At 31.8% G+C, this 25,797-nt stretch overlaps 2 protein-coding genes across 2 annotated transcripts; one reads left to right on the top strand and one right to left on the bottom strand.

Annotated features, from left to right (window-relative positions):
* Positions 1–371: 371 nt before the first annotated feature.
* Positions 372–15,756, bottom strand: LOC139504932 (uncharacterized; the record flags this gene model as incomplete). The annotated part of the gene is made up of 5 exons (XM_071294811.1): positions 15,620–15,756; positions 10,164–10,310; positions 4,472–4,527; positions 877–956; positions 372–454 (listed from the first exon to the last, which is right to left on the bottom strand). Coding segments are annotated over exons 1-5 (478 nt in total), but the record flags the coding sequence as incomplete, so codon positions are not given.
* Positions 15,757–16,309: 553 nt separating this feature from the next.
* Positions 16,310–25,576, top strand: LOC139504931 (zinc finger protein 704-like; the record flags this gene model as incomplete). Its single annotated transcript, XM_071294810.1, is given in 8 exon segments — positions 16,310–16,504; positions 16,506–16,958; positions 16,960–17,000; positions 17,863–18,011; positions 18,273–18,481; positions 22,894–22,994; positions 23,711–23,930; positions 25,424–25,576. Coding segments are annotated over 8 exon segments (1,350 nt in total), but the record flags the coding sequence as incomplete, so codon positions are not given.
* Between the last annotated feature and the right edge of the window lie 221 nt (positions 25,577–25,797).

Raw genomic sequence — 25,797 nt, forward strand, 5'->3', positions numbered from 1 at the left:
AGATGACACAGGCAACAACATTATATCATTATATGATCCAAAAACAAATTTTTCGGTCGTACAAAAATAATCCTTTTAGAAAATTACAAATTGTGACTTGGATGGAGAGTTTTCTGATTGGCACTCATACCACATCTTCTTATATCTATAAGTTATACCACAGTGTTTCATTTTTAGTTCAAGCAGATAAGAAGTTTAGAGTGGCTTAACAATTGCTTTATTTCAGATGATTTTATTCAAAATTAATTGTCTAAACATCAAAATATTCTAAAGTGTAAGCTAATATTATTTATAATTTCATATAAGTAAGTACTCTATATTATCCATGCAATGAATTTCTTCCAAGTTTTTATTATTCATGAAAAACCTACCTATATCTTCTAATAAATTCTGTAAAATTAAACCAATAAAAGATTTAGGTTTCTGAGATTCAAGTCCTACATATGAATATAACCTGAAAAATAAAATAAATCTTTAAATAAAACATGTAAAATTAAAGTTTGATAATTCAAAGCTAACTTGATCTGTAACTTATCATGTGTTAAATACATAACAAATATCAAATTAATATCTTGAAGCATGACGAAAAAAAGTGTGGAAAACTAATTACTTTAGTTAATTTTCTAAGTCCAAGGATCATAGCTCTGCACAAAATTATCAGAACGGAATAATATTTGAACTTGATCTGTAACTAGTCATGATAAAACAATAAACCAAATATCAAATCAATATCTCTCTATCTACATAAATGGTCCTCCTGTTTGGAAGTATGAATCTTTATCTACATAAAAAAAATCTCCTGCCTGGAGGTTTGAATGTCTATCTATAAAGAAAGTTCCTCCTTATAGCTTGGAAGACATCAGAAATCACACTTACCATCCTAAATGAGTGCCACATCGAGGACATGCCACTAGCTGCCACATGTAATCAAGAAACCAGGTTTGTATATTTGAATACTGTAAATTAAAAATATAAGCAAAACATCAAACTATGTTTACCATTCAACATTCTGTAATGTGCCTGTCTCAAGGCTGAGCCTTTATTCAGTGATTGATTTGTTTTTCATTGTTGTTTGCGTATAGATATATTAGACTGTCGGTTTTCTTGTTTGAACAGTTTCATATTTTGTCATATCAAAGGCTTTAATACCTTACTAGATTATCAAAGTTTTGCTCATTGTTGAAGGCTGTACAGTGACCTGCAGTTGCTAACATCTATGTCACTTGGGCAGGGTTTCCCCTGGGTCAATTATTTTTTTCGCCACCTCTTTCGCCAAAACAATATATTTTTCGCCACTTCATTATTTTTTTCGCCAAGTAACATAAATATATTTTTCCTGTTGTGCCCTTTTGTACTAAGAAGTAATTTTTACAACAAAACAAAAGCTTTTATCACATGAAATTGATCCCTCATTTCATGTGCAGTCATTACATTGAAGGGTTACTCTCATTCGAGGGGTTGTTCCCAGACTTTTGGATAGATTTTTTCATAACGACAGTTTTCTTTTCTTGACCATCGTAAATGAAAAAGTTGAGACGTACAACTATGCTTGAAACACGTGCATGTGTCACTCAAACGACTTTATTAAAGTCAAAGGATAAAAGAATTAAAGTTTTAAATCGGAGATTTTTCTTGCTTTTGAACAATTTTCGTCACAACAACAGCTTTCTTTTCAAAACTATCTTTAAAGGGAGAAATGTCAAAAGTTTGCTTCAAACACGTGCGTCGCAAAGATGTAAATAAATTCTGTATGTGACATTTATAGCGGAAGCCATTTGACCATATCATTTTGTGAAACAATTCAATCAACACCTTTATTAATTAGTCCTTTGTTGTCGATAGCTATAAAATGCAATCAGCTGATTATTGATTTTCTGTCTAAATCTTAATGAGGTCAAGGTGAATTCCGAGTATTGTCTGATCGGGTAAAGTCCGAGAAACTCGAAAAAAGTAAATAAATAAGATGGAGGAAAATAAATCGGTTTATATATTTCTTTCGCCAAATTCTTTCGCAAATGACGAATTTTTATCGCCACAATTATTATTTTTTCGCAAATTGCGAAAATGGCGACCGCCAGCGGAAACCCTGCACTTGGGCTCTATAGCTAGTGGGTAATTATCTCGTCAGTATTCATACCACATCTTCTTATTGTATATTAAAAATAGCCTATAACATAAGGACATCAAAACCAAAACTACATCAAAACAATTAAAATATGTGTCATTCCGGTTTAACATATTATTTTTTCTGTTAAAATTGGTGATATTATCTGTCTTTGCACCTTTATGATATGCAGGAGCCTCTTACACATCTTATTACTAAACATAGATCTCAAGTTAAACTGACTGTTCATGGCTTACTAAAACATTTTCTATATTAAAAGAGACAAATAGTTATTTGTGACCCTCTGTAAAACTTGTTCATGCATCATGACATTTTGAGATATATGTTAGAAAATATCTGATTTACTGAGCCAAACAAAATTACCAAAAAAAGAAGTATAAAAAAGCTCAATCATAAACAGAAATGTTTTCTCCATAACAATAGAACCTAATATAAAACTGAGACAGAAGTACTACTAGTGGGTGTTGGTCTGAGACCACAATTATTTCGTAGTGCATTTCTTTTAGAACATAAATAAAATTAAAAAAATCCCACCTGCGCTTTCTCAATGAAATCTTTACAGTGTGTTGTACTACTTTTGTAAAAATTATATCAAAATTATAGAAAACCTAACCCAAAATATGGACAATTTTATGTTTAGGGCGTCTTGAAATCTTTTAACAGTTTCCGAAGTGCTAATTTTTAACTTTTTCAGCTGGACCAAATCACTACTTTCATTAAAAATTCGGGACTTAAATTTTTTTACAGTGTAATTTCATCCCCCTTCTTGCAATTTGAGGCGTTAAACATGGAGAAATAAATTTGGAAGGGGTATAAAAATTAATGGCAAGTAATCCACTGTCAACACTAGGGAATATATTCGTGAACAACGAAAATCAAGGACGACAATTGTGGTCTTGGACCTGTTCAACAACCTTTACTGGCCATGAGCCTGTCCCATGGCTAGCGATAGAAGTAAGACCTTTCTAATCAACAGAGACACAACCAACAGATGTTTCTTTTCAACAGAGACACATTTAAGTGTCCTTCATTTCAATGGAGACACAAAACAAACTGTAAAAGACCATGTAAATTTTTGTGGTTTTGAGAAATAAATATAAATTTGTATTGTAATTTATTGCATTCATGGTTTCAGTCTTAGTAAAAATCATTTCAACAAGAGTTACCATTTACAAGGTTGTAAAATTCTTGATTTTTAAGAATCATGATATCCACAAACAAAGCGACCAAATAAATACATACAATGTAGATATGTTTAAATAAAGTATCAGTATTTTTTAAATGCTATTTTGACACAAACTATTGGTCTTTCTTTAGTATAGCCACCCTTTGTCAGCAAAATTCATTCAGAAATTGACCAACATATAAAGAAAGAAATTAAAACACAAACTGTGTGTCACAAAAAAATAAATAAATAACAAATCAATTTTTTTTTCAAAGTGAAACCAAAATTGGAAAGACCAAATATTAGTTAAAATAATATAAAAAATATATTTGAGGCCAAAAACAAAGTGAATAAATCAGAAAATAAAAAAAGACACATTGACAATTTTCCATGGATTTATATTTCCATGTGCACCTAATTTTATACTTGAACTAAGTATTGAAATGAAACTCATTATGCTTTTTTTTTTAAATCACCTGAAAAAGATAGAAATTACAAGTTCATATTCCTAATTAATATCTCCATGGGACATAACCTGAGAAAGATAGAAATTACAAGTTCATATTCCTAATTAATATCTCCATGGGACATAACCTGAGAAAGATAGAAATTACAAGTTCATATTCCTAATTAATATCTCCATGGGACATAACCTGAGAAAGATAGAAATTACAAGTTCATATTCCTAATTAATATCTCCATGGGACATAACCTTGGTCAAAAGCTGTCATGAAATGTGTGTTCATGAAAAACAAGTCTCAATGTGTTTTGTTTATTCTAAAAGGGACATAAACTCTAGCAATTATTATATGATGAAACCCCTCTACAATTAATTTCAACTGATATATTATATCAAATAATACACAGTTGTTAACTGCAAAATATATTTTTGAAATATTATATAGATTTAGGAAGATGTGGTGTGAGTGCCAATGAGACAACTCTCCATCCAAATAACAATTTATAAAAGTAAACCATTATAGGTCAATGTACGGCCTTCAACACCGAGCCTTGGCTCACACCGAACAACAAGCTATAACTTATAAGTATTGCTCATTATTATTATAATAAATTCATATATTCTGAATTTACAGTAGTCTTTTTAAAGCATAATGGGGTTCTAAAATTTAAATAAATTCATATACTATAGAAATCTACATGAAACAAATTGTTATGTGTACCTCTCCCGTTGGCTGTACATCTGCTTCTTGTGTTGTCACAACCTCAAAATATAAACCTAAAATACAAAATCAGGAAAAATTCATAAACCTCAAATTTCAAAATATTTAGAGATCCCATAATGACCCTCTCCTCCCCAAAAGTTTCCAAACTCTATTGAAGTAAAAGAAAATCAATAAAAAACTTGCTTTGATTTTTAAAAATTATTATGTTCCTTCAATTGTCTGCTGTTTTTATCATCATTTATTTTTTCTTGTATAAAATGTGCATAATACAAAATCATTGAAAAATTAATTCAAATTGAGGTTATCTCCCCTAGACTATAGTTGAAGGTTGAAACGTGATTTATTCTTCAATGAGTTTAAAGATACATTGTACCGGTAATGAAAATTTATTTTGCTTCTTTGAACTGAACATTAGGTCATGCTTATCATTTCTTTATACATGCGACTATAGATCTTAATTACAAACTATTTTATTCACATGATAAACATCCCAATTTATACCCCAAAAGTCTTCTGTTTTAAATAAAGGTCCTTTTGTCTATATCCTAAGTAAATTAATCTTAATGAAAAATAAATCCAACTCTACATGCATCACTATCACAGGGTATTTATAGGTCAATACAATTATATTGAATCGTGAATGAATTCAGGAGTGTCCACAAACAAGATTAACAAATTCTGACCTTTCGTAAGAGGCTTGGATGTATGTCATTTTGTTTATTTTTGTAACTTATCTAATTATGGTAAACCAACTTATTTTCGCGGATACTTTATTTCGCGTTTTACCCTTTCTAGTCTATTTCGCGCCTATTTAATTTCACGATTTTCTAATTTCTGGATAATGTTTAATAAGGAAAGATCAAAGTTTTACATATTCGCGTTATTTTTCTACTCGCGAAAGTCAAGAAAATAAATCGCTAGCGAAAATAAGTTGGTTTACACTATATAATTAGCAGCTATCAGTTATTGTACAGCCTTTAACAATGTGTTAAACTCACACCACATAGCAAGCTGTAAAACGCCCAATATAAAAAACCAAGTGAAACTGCGAGTTACTGCAGATACAATGAAAAACTAACCCAATTATTGAGTGCTAACCATGGGTACATAGCTAACTTCATATTACTTCAATGATATTTCAGTATGAACTAACTGACCTCTGTATCCATACAGGCATGGCTTACTCATCTTAATTGGTTTAGGTGTCATCCTATATTTTCTATAAATTTTCCATAATTATTCAAGATTCAAATAATTCCATGCAAGGGTTTAAATTTGCTTTAAATAATGAAATGTCCAAAACCATTTGAAATTTTAAAAGTTCCTCAATAAAAAATCAATGGTCATGCATATATAAAGCATCTGTGCAAAGAATCATTAAAGAATGGTAGGTCCTTGACTTTCGTTCTTTAAAAATAAAATGCCCTCTCCTAGTTAAAAGACAGATCCTTAATTAACTTTGTACCCACACTTGATTTATAAACACCTGCCTTATTTTTATGACATGTTTTTATAGGACAATCCAATGTTATTGAATCATGATTGAATCCAGATTTTTCTCGAATGTAATTAACAAATTTGACCCTTTTGCACCAGGCTTAAATCTATGTCATTTCAGGGGCGTAGCTTACGTTGAGACAACCGAGGCAACTGCCTCAGTAAAAAAAAAATATTTTCCTTCACTGTATTTTCTTTTAAATGATTATTGCAGCAAACTAGCTACTGAACAATCATGTAGCAACTTCAGGGGCGGATCCAGCCATTTTAAAAAGGGGGGGTTCCTAACCAAGGACAAAGGGGGGGGGGGGGGGGGGGGTTCCAATTACATGTCCCCATTCAAATGCATTGATTGTCCAACCCCTGGAACCCCCCTCTGGATCCGCGCCTGAACTTGTTATGTCTTGTTGGCGCGGTTATTGATTCATACCCTTTACGAATTATTCAAGACTTATTGGAACATTTGAATTAATTTTCCCTCATCTACTTGGAAATACCCTTTACCTTAGTTTTCTGTAATTCAAGTTTGTCAGAGTAAAAGGAAATCGACAACAGATTTATTTTGTCCTACCCCATTGCAAGCGAAAACAGTGAGTAGAATAGATGAGGATGCAACTCACGAGTCACCCGATCAAATCCCTTTCCCATTGAATTATGTCAATTAGTTAATTTTGTGTCAGAATAATTTCTAGTATATGAGGGCCTGAGTGAGTTTTTAAGAAAACAGAAAAATCTGCCCTGTAATTAATTTAAATTTGAAAGAATATGGATTTAAAATGGTGCTAAATTATAAATAAAGGAAAATCAAATTATGGGCGACAATGATTAAAAAATAAATATTTGATAATCCCATTCTAAGCATTCAAACCCTCGTTTATAACCATTGACATGTTCCCCTACGACTATGTTCATTGACTTTGGTACTAAACAAAACAAAATATGCATTTACATTTATAATAGTGCACAGAAAATAATTTATATGTTGTGGTTCTCAAGTTTTATTCTCGCTATTTTAAATTCATAGTACGTTTTCACAAGCAGGGAATTTAAAATATTTAAAGGAATCACTAATTCCAGAGAAATATGTCTGCTAGTTAATACATAATGTCAGTTTATATATAAAAAAAATCAACCAAATGCTGTTCGTTTATAATGAAGACTTCAGAATAAAGTAAATGTTAGTTATTCGCCGGTTGTCATGTGCATCGTGAATGAAAAAAAATGTTAAAAATCATTCAATATGTAATGTCAAGACCTTCGAAGGAATACACCACTAAAACAAGTGCCGTGCTACACTTTACATGTAGCATATGTTTTTCTCCTTGTTTATCCTGAAATTCGTTTGTTCAATCCAGCTGTCATTTTGTGGTGATTATCTATAATTCGTTGATTTGTGACCTACGACCAAACAAATTATCATCACAAAACTAAATACAAATAAACCTTAATATTTGCGTTTGGTTTTTTTTCTGTATTGAACATTTTGTACAGGTTTCTTCTATCCACTGAGCAAGGTCATGATTTCTTGTGATATGACGTGTGATGTACAGCCAACTATATTAGTGTGTACTATGGCTTGGAAATATATTGGGAGACATTAGGCATTTGAGCTGGCTTTCTGCTGGGAACAGTATGTCAATGTACATATATATGTATATATGTTCCTGCTTTCTGTAACTGCTAGCAAGTCAGGAAACTGACTTTTCATTGGTTTTCTAATGTGATACCAGTAACCTTCACCGACGTCGTATTTTGTTATTGTTATAGCTTTGAGTATAGATAGTAAGGCATATAATTAACATTATTATGATGAAATAACATTGAACAGCAACTATTTTTAATGATTTTTTCTTGTTCAGATTGAAACAACCTCTATAGCTTAAGGGGGGCTGTGCCCCCCTGACCCCCTGCCTCGGTATAAACAGAAGGCAAGCTACGCCACTGCATTTGTTCTATTTTCGATACTTGTTTCATTAGCAATTATGTATGCATATGGCCTTCGACAATGTTCAAACACACATACCACAGATAGCAAGCTATAAAAGTCCTAAACATGACAAAAGTAAAACAATTCAATCAAGAAAACTAAGTCCTGATTTATTTACAAAACAAAAAAGAAAAAAACAAATAAGATATACACTAAAATACAGGCTCCTAAACCGTGTATATGGCATACAAAATTTCAATTCTGGTATCTATGAAGAGTTATCTACTAACTAGGATCAAACAAATATAGAATGTGTTGCGTCCAGGTTTAACCATGTACAAAAAAAATGTATGCCAAGACCAAACCTTTCATCTAACCTGGGACATTGCAAAATACCTTTATACTAGATATTAAAGGAAGACTTATGACAAAATTTTATTTCTTTATTATTACTGTCTTAGTGTCATTCTATTTGATTTATCATGATGAAAAGTAAATATACTAAACATTTGTTAGAAATCATCATTTAAAGAAGTTTAGTGAGGGGCAATAAAAAGTCTGATAATTTTCAACAGAGATTTGTTTAGACACAAAACGTTTTTGCTCATTTCTTTAGATACATGTACAAATTTGGCCCCCATATTTCTGATAAAGAATTCAAAAACATAATCTTTTAATCAAAAGAGCTTCATATGTTAAAAATTGATAAAAATCAATAATTGTATGTGTTTTTAATGCAAAATAGATAGAAGAAAATCATAGATGTGGTTGAGTACCAATGAGACAACTCTCCATCCAAGTCATAATTAGTAAAAGTAAACCATTACAGATCAAAGTATGGTCTTCAACACAGAGCCTTGGGCTCACAGCAAGCTATAAAGGGCCCCAAAGCTATAAAATGCTAATGAATCTCTCTGTTAACTGAAAAATTCAAACAGATTTTTAACTGTTATATGAGAAGATCCTATAGGTGAATTTTAAATTAAGTCTAAAGTAGCAGTGGTTAAAGAGAGATAACTCTAACTCACTGATTAATATTTATTACAATTTTTCTCATAATCTGCATTTGTATGAGACACAGTATCTTTAAATGTAAATGATCAGAACATATTTCAATGAGCATCTAATTCTTTAATGACCATCTTATTTTCTCTTAACCATTTGTCAATACTTAGGAGATCTTATTGTAGACCAAACAGCCTATTATTTATGCAAATAATCTAACACAATTTATTGTTACAAGAAAGCTCTATGTTGTTGTGTAGAGGTCTGCAAAATGTGGCAGATTAGATGGTTCCATTTCTCATATAACACTGATAATACATGTGTTTACACAATCTGTTTTGTCATGAAAAATAAATATTAAATAAAGAGTAAACAAAAATGAACGAAAAGACAAATGCCTAGAATTTTGAATTACGTGATTTGCACAATTGAGCTACCAACAACAATTTATAACTACACCATGAAGTCAAGTGTGAAAGTTTTTATGTAGGATTTTAGAAAGTGCCAGTGCAAAGTCTTCAGATTTTTCTAAAGTTATCGAATATTTAAGGATACCAGTACTTATCAAATGGACAATCATGTATGGGTAAATATCTGACTTATGCCATGACAGCATTGTTTGTGCTCTTTCTGTTCACACCAAGTATATATTTACAACTTTTTACATTCAATTTGTTGATTATGAAATCATTACTTACATAGTTAATAAAAAGAAGAAGAATCCTTTAGTTAAAGATGGACTGCCAGCAGGGCCCAGCACCCCATGTTTCTGATCAAAAAACTAAAATTAGCTGAATTGTGTGGTCAAATATATGAATGAATGGAAATGTTTAGAAGTGAGTCTAAATGATTTTCTTAGTTTAAAAAGGGCCTTTAAACCCTGTTTGCCTAAAAATTTAGACTTGGTCTCTGTAAATGAAAGGTGGAGTTACTGAAAATACATATTTTAATATAATATTATTGATCATGTTGATTGTAAATTTTTAACCTTAAATAAACACCACATGCATGTGTTAAATATCACACATTTAGTTTTTACATACAAATGTAGTTTATTTTCAGCTTCCACTGAAAGCAATAAAATGACAGCCTATTACATGTCATGTATTAGATGTATTTTGAGAGTTCCTTTTCGCTTAGAGCTAACAATATCATATCGTCAGCAACAACTCAGTGCATTCTCATTTTAAAATGCTGGATCACTAGTGTTATCAAAATCAGTCTTTATTTCGTTAATAGATATTTTCAATAGAGTATTACCATGTGGATTTTGAAACAGCTGTATTAGAACATCTTTGACTCCTGATATGGTATCATTTCTCTGTCGATGTGCTAACTTAGAAGGCACAGCTGTCAGATCAGTTCCCCTAGCTATCTCATGTCCACACTTCCTGCATAGCAAATAATCTGTAAAATATACATGATATATATCAAGATCAAATAATATGTAAAATATACATGATATATATCAAGATCAAATAATCTGTAAAATATACATGATATATATCAAGATCAAATAATCTGTAAAATATACATGATATCAAGAATTAAAATTAGAAAGATCATATCATAGGGAAAAGGTGTACTAAGTTTCATCAAAACCACTTCGACCAAAAACTTTAACCTGGACCAAAAACTTTAACCTGAAGTAGGACAGACGGACGAACAGACAGACGCACATACCAGAAAACATAATGCCCATAAATGGGCCATAAATTAACATGATATCAAGATCAAAGAATAAAATATACACCTTGACCTGTAATGGTTTACTTTTATTAATTGTTATTTGGATTGAGAGATGTCACATTGGCACTCATACCACATCATCCTATATCTATCATATCAAGATCAAAGCAATCTCATGGCTACACTTCTGCATAGTAAATAATCTGTAAAATATACATCATATCAAGATCAAAGATTGTAGTTCATAGGATAAAAAAGAACCTCTTGCATAATTTTTCTTGTTAATCAGGTTAATTTAATAAACGGAAACATCAGATTATGCAGTGCTATTTACCAAACAACCAAGTTATAACAAAAACATCTTGTCAGAGTCAGACTAGTAGGTAGTTTTTATATACACATAAGTAGTATATACATAAAACGACAAAGTTATTTTTCATTTACCTGTATATATTATGAAAACCATGATTATTTTCGAGGGGTTAAATATTTTGCAGTGGTGTCTTGCCATGGCTTTGTTTGGATTTATTTGTTTGCTTTTTGGCCTTGAATGTTTGTCCCTAATATTTTATTAACTATGCATTTGCATTCAGGTATTGCAGATCAAATTTGTTCGTTCATAGTGTGTTAATTTACGTTTTTTGATTGAGTTAAGTCTTCCAATTGATATCTTATAGTGTATTTTTCTATGTTGTGATGTTATGCTATTGTTTAAGAAAAAGGGAGAACGTATGGTACCATTAAAACTTTTAATCCCACTGCATATGTTTGCACCTGTCATAATAGTTATCAAAGGTACCAGGATTATAATTTAGTACGCCAGACGCGCGTTTCGTCTACATAAGACTCATCAGTGACGCTCAAATCAAAATATTTATAAAGTTGAAGAGCATTGAGGATTCAAAATTCCAAAAAGTTGTGCCAAATACGGCTAAGGTAATCTATGCCTGGGATAAGAAAATCCTTAGTTTTTTCGAAAATTCAAAGTTTTGTAAACAGGAAATTTATAAAAATGACCACATAATTGATATTCATGTCAACACAGAAGTGTTGACTACTGGGCTGGTGATACCCTCGGGGACGAAACGTCCACCAGCAGTGGCATCGACTAAGTCAGGAATCTGATGTACAGTAGTTGTCGTTTGTTTATGTAATTTATACGTGTTTCTCGTTTCTTGTTTTTTATATAGATTAGACCGTTGATTTTCCTGTTTGAATTGTTTTACACTAGTAATTCTGGGGTCCTTTATAGCTTGTTGTAACTTGTTTGGTGTGAGCCAAGGCTCCGTGTTGAAGGTCGTACATTGACCTATAATAGTTTATAAATTGTTAATTGTATGGAGAGTTGTCGCATTGGCACTCACACCACATCTTCCTATATCTAATCATCATTTCTTAATACATAATTTACAAGCAGTGTAAGGGAGATAATCAAACAATGTTCTTTAAATTGATTTGGATTACCTCCCTTACACTGCTTTTAAGTTGTCTCAATTGTCCTTTAACCAGAAAAACCCTTGTTTTCCCCCTTTGTTTGCCCCTAATCACTAAATGGTTTGAGCCGTAACCCTCAAAGTTAATCCAAACCATCTCATTGAAGTATGGAAACTTGTGGTATAATTTCAGAGAGATTCATACACTTAAACACAAGTTATTGTCTGGAAACTACAATAAACTGTTTTGCTGAGCGCAGCCTCAGATGGACCACAGATGTTAAACCCTGAACAGTTGGGGCAAATTTGGACACAATATTCAAGCTTGATACTGTCTGAATTTGGATTGTGATCAATTTTTGACATTAAAAGTGGTTATATACCTTGTGGTAAAGTTTTATTGATTTCTATTTATTTATACTTTAAATTTATTATCCGGAAACTATCTGTCTTCGAATGATGCTGACGAGGACAACAATGACGGGACTACGAAAACGACAACATGATACAATTTTGATGATCGTATAAAAAGCTAATTAACTAAAGATTCAAGAAAAATAATACAAACAGAAACGATTGTTATTAATGTTATTTAGTTTTAAAAATTGCAACAGGTTTGGTTTTGCAAAATGTAAACTTGTATTTTTAAAATGATAGCATTATTTGTATGCATCATCTCTTGAAATCACAATAATCATGATAATTGACCTCACATTTTTTGTTCATTGTAATCTCAAAAAAAACTAACAACTTTTTGTCCGGAATAGCAGGACATCACAGAAGTTCCTGTTGAATTTGATGTCAAAAAGTAATATTCTGACACCTCAAATGAAAGGAAAAGAGATAGTTCAAATGTTGCAAATTCTCCAGTCATGTGTCTCAGATTCCATTACTCGATAAAGTCTGTAAGTGCAAGCAATAATTTCTGAATTTTCAGCGGTAATAAAGAATAATGGGGTGCTTAAATGTAAATAAACAATAGGCAAAAAAAAAAAGGAGCAAAATAGCTTAAATTTCAAGAAAACAGGATGATAAACCTTATCTTGGCTCTGTATTTAAGAAAGAAAAAAATTGGCCTTAGAGGCGGTAATTATAAGGACTTGGTAGATTTAGCTATTTCTTTAAAAAATAACTTTATTGCACTTTTATAGAATTGACGTTTTATTCAGGTTATATAAATGGACCTTTTAAACCCTGATTTACTTCATTGCTTTTTAAAATCATCATAAACATTTTACCAAAGTTTAGATTTCTTTTGGGTCTGCCTGCCATAGGAGGCAACTGCCTACATGTCTCCACACGATCTTTACAAAATGAGATAAGCAAAGGAAATGGTAACAGTTTGGTTTTGATAAATTAAATATAACTCATTGAATGGTTTATTATGAGACAGATTCCTTTGTCAATGTTCTTCTTCTTCTTCTCTGGATCTTTACACCCTTTATAGGGTAACCATACTTTCGTATGTCAAACAGTTCCACCACCAAAAAAATAAATGAAGAATAGATTAACAATCATAACACAACAACATTATGTACACTATTTACATCTTTTAAGTCTTTATGTGTTTTTACAAGGGAGGTTTACAGGTTTTACAGGTTTTATTTTGACTTTTACATGGGAAGTTTACAGTTTATAAGACTTTTTACATGCAAATAAGAATTTTATGATTTTTACTTGGACAGTTATTTTTTATATATTTTTTTTTATTTTTGGTCTACTGATCAATATTTAATATGATAATATTTACAGATTAGGTCACATATTCACTTTTTGGGTAATTCACAAAATGAAAAAAGACAAGATTTTTGGTCTTTGACCTTTAGGAATTCGCCTTTATATCTTTAAAGTTAATTTGACACTAATTTATTCACTGTGTATTATGAGACCAAATAGAAAGATGATGTTGGTTTTTTTTTTACTTAGGCACTAATTTTATCACTTAGCTAATCCAATTACCTATATATAATCAAATATACAAATATATCATTTTGTAAATTGGTCATGTTGGTAGTGGAGTAGAATTTATTTTATTAATAACAATTAAAAAAAAAAAACATTACAGCATTCAGCAATACTAAGCTGAAACCACCATGGACTGAGAGGTCATAGACCTCAAAAAATCAATGTTTATCTAAAATAGAATACAGTTATCTCATAGATAGCAAACACGAAAAATAAGTTTTCCAATTTCACACTTTTCTACAAAAGTTCTATGCAAAAAAAGCAAATACTTGTAGGATTAAATAGTGTCCCCCATGAAATTATGTCCCATGGACCAAATTTCATGGATATGATCTATGAAATTTGGTCCAGGACATAATTTTATTATAAAATATTGTCCACCTCTATGTAAAAGTGTCCCTTGACAATAAATACTATTATGACCTTCGTTGGCCATTTTTTTCATAGTGAAATCATGTCCCATATTGCATAAAAGTCTTGTCTAATACCAAAAAATTTATTTAACAAAAAATAATAATTGACATTTGTATTTAAATAAGCAATAGGAAATCTATGAATTATTTTAACATCTTTTTTTATGCCTGTAACCATTTGCTGAAATTGGCTTCTTCTCACTGTTTAGAAAGGGTCCTATCAAATCTATACCAATTTTACCCCAAACTCTTTTGCCACAAGGCACTGGCATTACAGATTTGGCCTTCTTGTTTTGATGCTGACATTCATCACAAACTGAGATATATTTCTTTACAATGTCAGTGATTCTCGGGAAGTAATATTTCCCAGATATCTTACTGCAGGTCTTGTTGACCCCAAGATGACATCCACTTTCATTATGACATAGATACAACACTTGTTTTAATTTGTCCTTATGTATTACAAGTTTTAATGTTTGCTCTTGTGTTTTTTTGTCAACATGTATATAATACATTTCATTGTTTTTAATTTGAAAGAGCTTTGCCTTCCTTCTAAATGATCTATCATTATTGTCAAATTCTGGAGGGTATTGACCATCAGACACATAATTATACAGCTGTTTATATTCCTCACTTTCCATTTTTGTTCACATCTGTGTAGTCTTTATTTAATTTTCAATTATGATTTAACTAATTGATTAAAACATTTAAATGATTTCTAAATTATTTCCCTTGTATGAGGGGGGATAGGAGGGGTCCTGATCCCGAAATCCCAGACTTAAAAACACGAGATCCCGAAATCCGGGCTTAAAAAACATGAAATCCCGAGGTCCCGAAATTTGAAAAAAGAATTCCCGGATCCCGAAAGGGTCAATCCGAAATCCCGAGCTTAAAAATACCCGATCCCGGAAGTCCCGATAAAGGTCCTATCCCCCCTCTTGTATAGGGACAGAAAAAAAATAGCTACACTATGAAATATTGTCCGTTGGGACATAATTTTATAAATCATCCATGAAATTTTGTGCAAGTACTAGGGACAATTTTTCACTAGGGGAGACACTATTTTATGGTTTACAAATGTGATATTTTGTCCCATGAACAAAATTTCACAGCTGAACTGTGAAATAATGTTCTAGAGGACACAATTTCATGGGACACTTTTTTGGCTTTATACATAGGTGTTCTTAAATTTGTGAAAACTTAAGTTTTTAACAACCTGTTATATCCTCTGATATACAATGTACACTGTGCATCAATGTGTAAACTGACAAAAACAAAAACAAATAATGTAAAATTGGATGCAAAATTGCTTGCATGGAGGCTGACATCTTTGCAATGAACTCTGGGATTTGCTTATTGTTTATCGCTTTGACAGTTGTCACATGTTTGACCGATTTAATTTGGCTGTTCTAGTTACTTTAATTACCCCTCGTCTTTTACAGTTAACGAAGATCTACATCCCGAAACTTACAGATATCATTATATGCATTGTGTCTCATGGTTTAAGCTGACATTTAATGAAGTCATAAAACCTTTTTTCTAAATAATAATTTTCTATTTACTGAAATTCATTACGTAAGTAACATGGCGGGAGTACATGATAATCTCCATAAACACCATGATGAAATTGATTGACAGGTGCGTTCTGACAAAACAAATCTAATTAAAGCAGTTTTACGTTAATTTTCAAATAATCTGAGTAGCGAGTATCATTTTCATCATTCAATGTGTCTGAAATCACTTGAAAATGCAAACAGAATCCACGAAAATATACATTTTTGTCAAAATATTTCTTAATTTATGTCCTTAACCTTGTTGCTATTTTGAGTTATCCAATGACACGGTGGAGGTGTGCGATTTTAAGCTAATAGCTCGCAGTAGTTAAATCATGTGGTTTTGTTGATACCCAGTGAAGCTCCGCCTATTAACAGCACCATAACAAACCGGTGGAAAGACCGGCATATGTTTACATTTGACAGCTGATTTTGAGCAACAAATTATTCAATGAATATATAATTTTAAGTGCTAACTTCTTAATATTTTTATGTTGGATATATGATTTATTATATATGAAACTATGTTTACCAATCGGAGACTTGCAAAAACGGTCTATTATAGGGACAAAAATCAGTGCTTTGTGGCAAGATGGCCGTTATTATCCTGGGAGCATCCAGAATTACACAGCTGAAGAAAGTATGGTATTTGGACCCTCATACGCCATACAGTTTGACGATGGACATAGGAAGGAAGTCCGTGCAAATGAAATAATTGGACCTGGATTTCAAACTCTCTCATCTGTGAAACTTAAGAACGGCCAAAAACTTTATTTAACTTTGAACGGTCGTGAGGTCCCAGGAATTGTCATTGATCACGATAGAGAACATGACGTTGTGATTATTAACGTAAAAATGTCAAACGGTGGTGAATCGGAGATTGAAAGAAAAACGGACGAATTGAGACTGATAGAAAGTAGGAAATCGGCAAGACTTGTTGATCAAGATACCGATTATTCGAAACTTGCTGACTTGGCACTGAACACAAATGAAAACAAAAGAAGCCGAAACAGTTTCACACGTGATAGATGTGCCATCGAAACTGTAAGTTTTTTTTTAGCACCTTATCTGGTAAAGCTTAGTAAACTTTCTATTTGAAACTCCTTTTGTGTCTGTATAATATCTATTTAAACTCCTGATCCTGTCCTATTCACAGGTTATTGCCTGTGTCTAAATATAGTTCATTTAGCTGATAAAAATCGTAAAATACAATACCGGCTTACTATATAATTAACTAATAGGAAATACGTAGGTTTCTTGCTGTTGTGAAATTAATTCAGTAAACACGCCATTTACGGTATTATACATTATACATATACAAGTCGCTGTTAACATCCTTTAATTGACAAAATTAGTGTACCGCTACATCAATTGGTCACAAAAATGATTTTCGATGGAAGAAAAAATGACTGGCATTTATGTCAGCCCATTATTTTCAAAGATTTGAAAAAAGTTAAAATCAGTCGATCCCCCATGATAGGAACCAGGAGGAGATTTAACATTGTGACTAGGGATACCGGTATGTAGGCACGTGTGTACATGGTGTAGGTCATTTCATGTGTATACTAGCTTTATGATGTAACAATTTTAACATTTAAAGCTTCTACTTGAAAGTGGGACTATTATACTAATAGTATATCAGTCCCAACTGGAGAGCATTGAGGCACACGTTGCTGAAACTGCATATCTGCTGTATAACTCTTTAGAACATGCACGTGCATGTGCTTTTACTTGTATATATATATATTTTTTCATTAAAACGTTTATTTTTTTTATTTGTAAGAAAAGGTAATCTAAAGAAATCAAATTATAGAGAAATTTGAAGGTGATTTGAAATACATGTATACATGTATACATGTATATATGAATTTATACAATTCGGGCAATTTGTACATATTATTTTAAGTAGACACAGAGGTCCAAACATTGAAGGAGAGGATCAGAACAACAGCCAAACCGATGATGATGTAGAAATGGACGAAAATATCGCGGCAATGGTGTTAACGAGTTTGTCATGCAGTCCAGTATCCCCACACTTCCATGGGTCATTAACAGGTATTGTCAATGCTTCTGTGTATATCCAAATGCCTAAGTTACCTGAACTGTCTACTTCTAGTTGAATATGCTGCTTCTGTTGGTGAACGAAATGTAAGCAATACATATCTCTTTGATAAAAGTTCGTTTGAACGAATGTACGTACTTAAACTGAAAATTAATGTTATGAACATAATAAATTTCATAAATAAGAAATGTTGACGTATATATGTGCAGTTTATATGCCAAAAAATAATAAACCCTTATTTTTTTTAAAAACAGAAAAGTGCCACTTGTTGTCTAGCAGTGCTAACAGTAGTGGCTTCCATTCCGAGCCCAGGAGTGATCCCTCTCCACCCCTCTCTAGTCATTTGAGTGAAAGTTGCCCTACGACGACGGGGATGTTTTTTGGACCCCTAGGGAAAGATGAAGGAATAAACGCAGATGATGACATGGAGAATAGTCCAGAACCAAAGAGAAAAAGAAGTTTGGTAGGTTAAATTGTCAGAGGATCAAATAAATAAATGTAGTGGAATTGTGTCAACTATTTTTCAATCGGTTATTAAATCAATGGATCAACAATTCCATTTGCGTGCCAGTTGGCAGGCTATCAATTATCAACAACATCTTGCAAATTTTAATGAAAATACTTATACACTTTATATGTGACGACAATATAGACATCACACCAATAGAAAATAATTCCCTTTCTACGCAATACACTTTTAAACTTTTAAACCCTCTTTACATAATAGTTATTTCAGGATTGGTTCTTTGTCGTTGTGAATGTGTATTACGTTTGTTATTTGTTTACATTTATGACCTACTTTCAGTCAGCTGATCATACCTTACCGGCTATCTATTTTTAGCAAGAAAAATTGATTATTAAAATTCGGAAAACCTTTATTTATATTTTCATTTTTGTGTTTATATATCTATGTAAAGGTGTTTTGTTTTGTCTATCATGCGTACTTGCGCTGATTATGTTATGTAATGGGGATTAAAGGTTGCCTTTTTGCTGAAAGGGTCAACGTTCTTGGCCAATACACAAAGTCAGGTGTCAATCATGTGATCACGTGGTATTATCATGTAAACACGAAGCATAATAACAAAGACTTGTAGTTGAACTTTGCTTTGTTTAAAAAAATCAAAAAGTAAAGAATTGAAATGAGCTTTGTCCTAATTATTTTTGGATAATTTGCATAGATTCTCCGTACAAGTGCAGAAGGATCATGATATCACATATGGGAACTGACCGAATTTTTATTGTGCAATGGAGCGTAACAAGACGTATCGGTTAACATCCCGAGTCAGCAGTTTTAAGTGGCACATCAATGTAACAGTACACTAACCCTTAGGCAGTTAATAGAACATGATATTGACATAATTTTGTAAATACACAACAACACTTTCTGTTTGCAATTGAAACATGGAATTATGAACTATATGACCTAAATGAGCTATATATATAGAGTTTTTTTCACATGTTCATCTCTTAATTGTGGATATAAAAACCACAGATAGGAGACGTGTTCTTTAAAATATATTTAAATATACACACACTGTATTCAGTAAATATACATATACATGTATATTAAATATCTCCCTCATACCTGTGTGTCAAACAACACATACACTGTGACATTCAAACATAGAAAGCCGGAGATCGTATATTTACTAGTATATATTATATGCATACATAAAACACACATGTTCAATCAAGCAGTAAAAACACATATTGAAGCATGGACTTATGACATAAGGTTATAGGGTTTGCTAATTAAAATAGCACAAAGAGTTTTAACATTTTAAGAATAAGGTTCTTGTTTTATTTAGTTTATTCCCCAAAAATTTTAGGAATTTTCATAGAAAAGTGATATGTAAATACAAATGTATGAGAAATGATCAGAAATGCATAATTGTCTATTGTGGAATCATACAACATCTTCTTATTTTTTTTAGCTCACCTGGCCCGAGGGCCAAGTATGCTTTAATTTCTCATCACTTTGCGTCCCGCATCGTCCGTCCTCGTCGTCCGTCCTCGTTAACTTTTACAAAAATCTTCTCCTCTGAAACTACTGGGCCAAATTAAACTTGGCCACAATCATCATTGGAGTTTTAAAAATGTGTGGCGTGACCGGCCAAACAACCAAGATGACCACCATGGCTAAAAACATAACATAGAATACGTAAAATGTAGATATTGGCTTATAACTCTGAAACCAAAGCATTTAGAGCAAATTTGACATAGGATCTAAATGTTTAATAGGTCAAGCTCTTCTGCTGTGAAATTTCAGACAATTCGGACTATTGGCTTATAACTCTAAAACCAAAGCATTAAGAGCAATTCAGACATGGGATAAATTGTTTTGCAAGATCTTGATCTGTCTGCCTGAAATTATCAGATGCATCCGACAACCAGTTGTTGGGTCGCTGCCCCTGAATTGGTAATTTTTAAGGAAATTTAGCTGTTTTTGGTTATTATCTTGAATATTATTATAGATAGAGATAAACTGTAAACAGCAATAATGTTCAGCAAAGTAAGATCCACAAATAAGTCAACATGACCAAGGAGTACTTGCCCTTTATCATTGTTTATAGTCAATTTTTGATAATTTTGTAAATTTTTGTAAATTTTAACAAAATATTTTCCTCTGTAACTAATGGGCCATGTTCATTATAAATTGAGATAATTGTAAAAAGCAAGAATGTTCAGTAAAGTAAATTCTTCAAACACATCACCATCACCAAAACAATTTTGTCATCAATCCATCTGTGTCCTTTGTTTAATATACACATAGACCAAGGTGAGAGACACAGGCTCTTAAGGTGGCTCGGGACTATTCGACTGCGCATAATTTCACGCATGAATAACAAAAGTATTTGTCGTAAATTCGATATAATTTTTTTAAATATTTTGAATGAATAGAAATGTAAAATCATTGTAGTTATGTGAATAATAGAATATTTTCGTTATTATCCGTATTTGTTAAAGGGTCAAAATGACATTTCACCCATTTTCACCATTTTCCGGCCAAAATTTGGGTTTTAAGGCAAAATATTTTTTTTTCCTTATCGGTGACCTATGTTTTTTATTGGCTCATTCTTTGAAGCTATATTACAGCTTTTCTTATTACAGTTTTGGACCAATTGTCATAGAACGTTTTTTTGATATTCCGATAAAAGATGTCAACACCTCTATTTTCCCTATCATTTTCATTGAAAAATGGTCCATTTTACATACCTGTTTAAAAGTAAAATTTTGAGCTCAAATGGTCCGTGACCCCCTATTTTTTTTCGACCAATTTGATTCATTTTCTTTAAAGAATAAAATAACCGAAAATACGGCACTTCTGATAGAAACTTCGAATAGGCCCGAGCCACCTTAAGAGCCTTTAGTTTTTTACATAAGGCGAAATAAAAATAAATGTGGTTCCTGTTACCCTACCTACCCTCATTAAAGTCGATCAGAATGTTGCTACCATAGACTCAATGTTAAAATAAAGCATAGAATAAAAATATCCCTACCTACCTACCTATCCTATTTTTATGCCCCACCTACGATTGTAGAGGGGCATTATGATTTCTGGTCTGTCCGTCCTTTGGTTCGTTCTTCTGTGCGTCCGTTGGTTTGTTCTTCTGTGTGTCCATTCGTCCCGCTTCCGGTTAAAGTTTTTGGTCAAGGTAGTTTTTGATGAAGCTGAAGACCAATCAATTTGAAACTGAGTACATGTCCTTATGATCTGATCTTTTTACTAGTAACTTATATTTAATATTAAAACAGGGAAAAAAGTAACTTTCCTTGGCACATTTAAATGCAGTTAAGGCATATGTTTTTTTTTCAAACCAGGATCATTGTCACAAAATCTCAATTTATTTTAGAATTTGTAGTATGATATTACAGTTGAATATGTGTACTTTGATAATCCAACAACATTTTATGACATTACTGAAAGACTGTGTGAGCTTTTAAACTAAAATTTAGATAGATTTTGGCAAATTTTGAGTTTATATTCAATGTTTTTTTACAGCATAATAAGAAAGACAATAATTTGAAACCAATTGTAACATGTGTATTAGGAGTATTAAGAGATATAACATGTGTATTAGGATTATTAAGAGATGTAACATGTGTATTAGGAGTATTAAGAGATGTTACATGTGTATTAGGAGTATTAAGAGATGTAACATGTGTATCATGTGTATTAGGAGTATTAAGAGATGTAACATGTGTATAAGAGTATTAAGAGATGTAACATGTGTATTAGAAGTATTAAGAGATTTAACATGTGTATTAAGAGTATTAAGAGATATAACATGTGTATTAGGAGTATTAGGAGTATTAAGAGATATAACATGTGTATTAGGAGTATTAAGAGATGTAACATGTGTATTAGGAGTATTAAGAGATGTAACATGTGTATTAGAAGTATTAAGAGATATAACATGTGTATTAGGAGTATTAAGAGATATAACATGTGTATTAGGAGTATTAAGAGATATAACATGTGTATTAGGAGTATTAAGAGATATAACATGTGTATTAGGAGTATTTAGAGATATAACATGTGTATTAGGAGTATTAGGAGATATAACATGTGTATTAGAAGTATTAGGAGATATAACATGTGTATTAGGAGTATTAGGAGATATAACATGTGTATCAGGAGTATTAGGAGATATAACATGTGTATCAGGAGTATTAGGAGATATAACATGTGTTTTAGGAGTATTAAGAGATATAACATGTGTATTAGGAGTATTAAGAGATATATAGCATTTTGATTTATAATAAATATATGCAAAATTGAAAAAAAAATCTTAATTTAGACTTTACTTAATATTATTTTTTAAGGTCAGAGCAGCACTATTTTGAATCCATATTTTGATTTTTCAATTTTAGGGTATGACCAGAACTATGTTCCAGTGTACTTGGAAAGGATGTGGGAAAGTTCACAACACAGAATCTGCAATAGAAAAACATGTCAGGACAAACCACTTGGGGTATGTATACATAGGCTGATCCAGGGGGACTGTCCCCCCTTTTTGTGGGAATAATTTGGTTGAATATATATAGGGAATCACTGAAGGGTGACTGGAGCGGACCCCCTTAGGTCAGTCAGCAGGCCCCGTTACAAAAAGTTCTAGATCTGCCACTGGGATACTCATATTATGTTGAGACCAGCATATAAATATAGTAACAGGCAATGAAGTGCTTGCTCACAAGAAGAATTAATATACATTTCACTTCTGTATATTGGGAACTTCAAGTTAATGTTTACGCTATTTTCTTGGTTAATATAATTGTACAGCAAATTTACACAACACAAACAAAATATACTGTTCATTTAGTGCATTTTAAAAGGCCATGAAATACAAGAAATATCCACAGTATCAATGTCAAAGGCAAAATTTACGGTCCATTATACTATAATCAATTTGTTATTAAAGGAACATACTAGGAGGACATTAAGGCATATACGCTGAGACATTAAAGTCAATGTATCTATAACCCTGACCATTTTCATAAAAGATTGACTTATCTCCCTTAGGCCATAACTGTTCATCTTTAAATGTGTATGCAATGTGGAATTTTTTTGATTTTTTTTTTGGAGAAAATTTGTGGTAAACATGTGAATGAAGTTTGAATAAAAAAGGAAAATTGATAAGAAAAAGATATAAACTTTGATTGTAATACAGGAGCAAATATTTGATTACAGGGGCAAAGATTCTGATTCTGACATGTCTGACCATGAAGAGGAATTTTATTACACAGAGATAGAAGTGAATGTTGACAATGTTACAAAGACTTTCTCAGATATGTTCACGTCCTCACCTCCAGACCATACTTACATGGACCCTGTGCAGTATATTACAGACCATGATTATCAGAGAAAAGTTGATATACCAGAAACTAAACCAGAAACAATTGATATGAAGGTAAATAAAATTGTTTAGAGCTTAGTTGCCAGCAACAGGTTATACTGAAAAGTCTGAGATTTTTTTAATGGGGTTCCTTAAGAATAACAGACATTCATACATATATATCATAATTGTTTATGTAAGAAGACAAATATTTTTTACGTATATATTTTCATTAACAGGAAATACTATTACTCTGTCCACTGTTTTTGAGAAACCAAAAACTGCCACATTAAATATAATTTTTAGATTATAAATGTATAATTGAGATTTTAATGTTTGAAATTTAGGGGAAAATATATTCACAAACCTCTTTTAAGCTAATTGATATCAATTACAAATTGTTTTACTAAAAATAGTCAAGCTGATTTAAAATTGAACGGTAAATTGATCTATTATAGAAGCAAATAAAAGTTCATGCACTTACAATTTTCACATTGTCAGGGGCGGATGCAGGAATTTTCGAAAGGGGGGGTGCAGGGGGTGCAAAACATATGTCCCGATACAAATGCATTGATCGGCAAAAATAAAGGGGGGGTGCGCACCCCCGGGAACCCACCCCCCCCCCCCCCCCCCTGGATCCGCCACTGCATTGTAATTGTAAACATTTCACATTCTATGACAATCACATTACAGTACTACCTGTGACATTATCTTATTCATGGTGGCCATAAAAAATTATGTCCATCATGGTGGCCCTATATGTCCATCATTATATCCCCTGTCGCTTAATTAATACACAAGGTATTAATCTATAACTAGTCAAGGATAAAGGAAAATCTTGACTGCATTGAAGTGTTAAAATTATATAACTTACAGGTCATGTGTCTCAGGTAAAATATATACATGTATGTGTTTGTGAAATTTAATTACAAGAAAATTCAAAATAAAATGAAATAATATAACTAGTTGAATAAATAGCTGATTTTTTTTTTAAATTGACCAATGAATATTTGTTTTGACATTATACCTTTTCAACCAATTTAAGTTATTTTTTACATGTACTTTATGGTAAGTGAAGAATAAATGAATATCATCTTCTAATATAATGCAAACTTTCCCAATGCCTGCCTTTTTCTATTGAAAAGTTGTTTCTCAAATTAATTTTCTTAAATCAAAATGATTTATACTCAAAATCATATTAGATATTCCTTATTTCTCTATTGAATAAATATATTCAAAATATTCATTAATTCAACAAAATTTGATAGTATTTGTATTGTCATATAAACATATGGTATTTAGTTTGTGACAAAAAAACAAACAAACAAAAAACCAATTATAATGCAAAGAATTAACAATTCTATAATTTAAGAAATTAAAACACATGGATTTTTTTAATTATAATGTAATGTTTTTATTTACAAACCTATGACATAGTGTATATATTCATTGACAAAGTTATCTTATGCTGTTTTTAGTTTGACAATGGGATAGTATAATTCCCTGATGCATCAATGATATATATATTTGTTTTCAGATCATTCAAATATTTCATTTCTTATTTATAGGAGCACAGTTATTCCCATATGCATGCCTCATCAGTGCCGTCAGGAGGTTACTTTCCACACCAAGAGCTGACAGCTCCTATTTCCATGCCACAGATGAAAAGGTCACTATCATGGCAGAACAGTGCTGTAAACTTGTCGCCAGTGTCGTCTGCTGTAAGTTATTTTATAACATCTTGAGACAGTTGTATGTATTGTTTGATACAGTTCAATTAATACACACAAAGGGGGCTCAGTTGATGTTGAGAATTTAAGCTGATTTTTTGTAAAGTTACAATGTATACCAGAAGTGGATCTAGGATTTTAAAAAGAGAAGGGGCTAGCAACATTGCATTGTTTTAAGTAGGATTTGTTAAACATCTAAGCATTAACCATAT

This window comes from Mytilus edulis, unplaced genomic scaffold (assembly GCF_963676685.1).
Source record: "Mytilus edulis unplaced genomic scaffold, xbMytEdul2.2 SCAFFOLD_1023, whole genome shotgun sequence".
Taxonomy (NCBI): domain Eukaryota; kingdom Metazoa; phylum Mollusca; class Bivalvia; order Mytilida; family Mytilidae; genus Mytilus; species Mytilus edulis.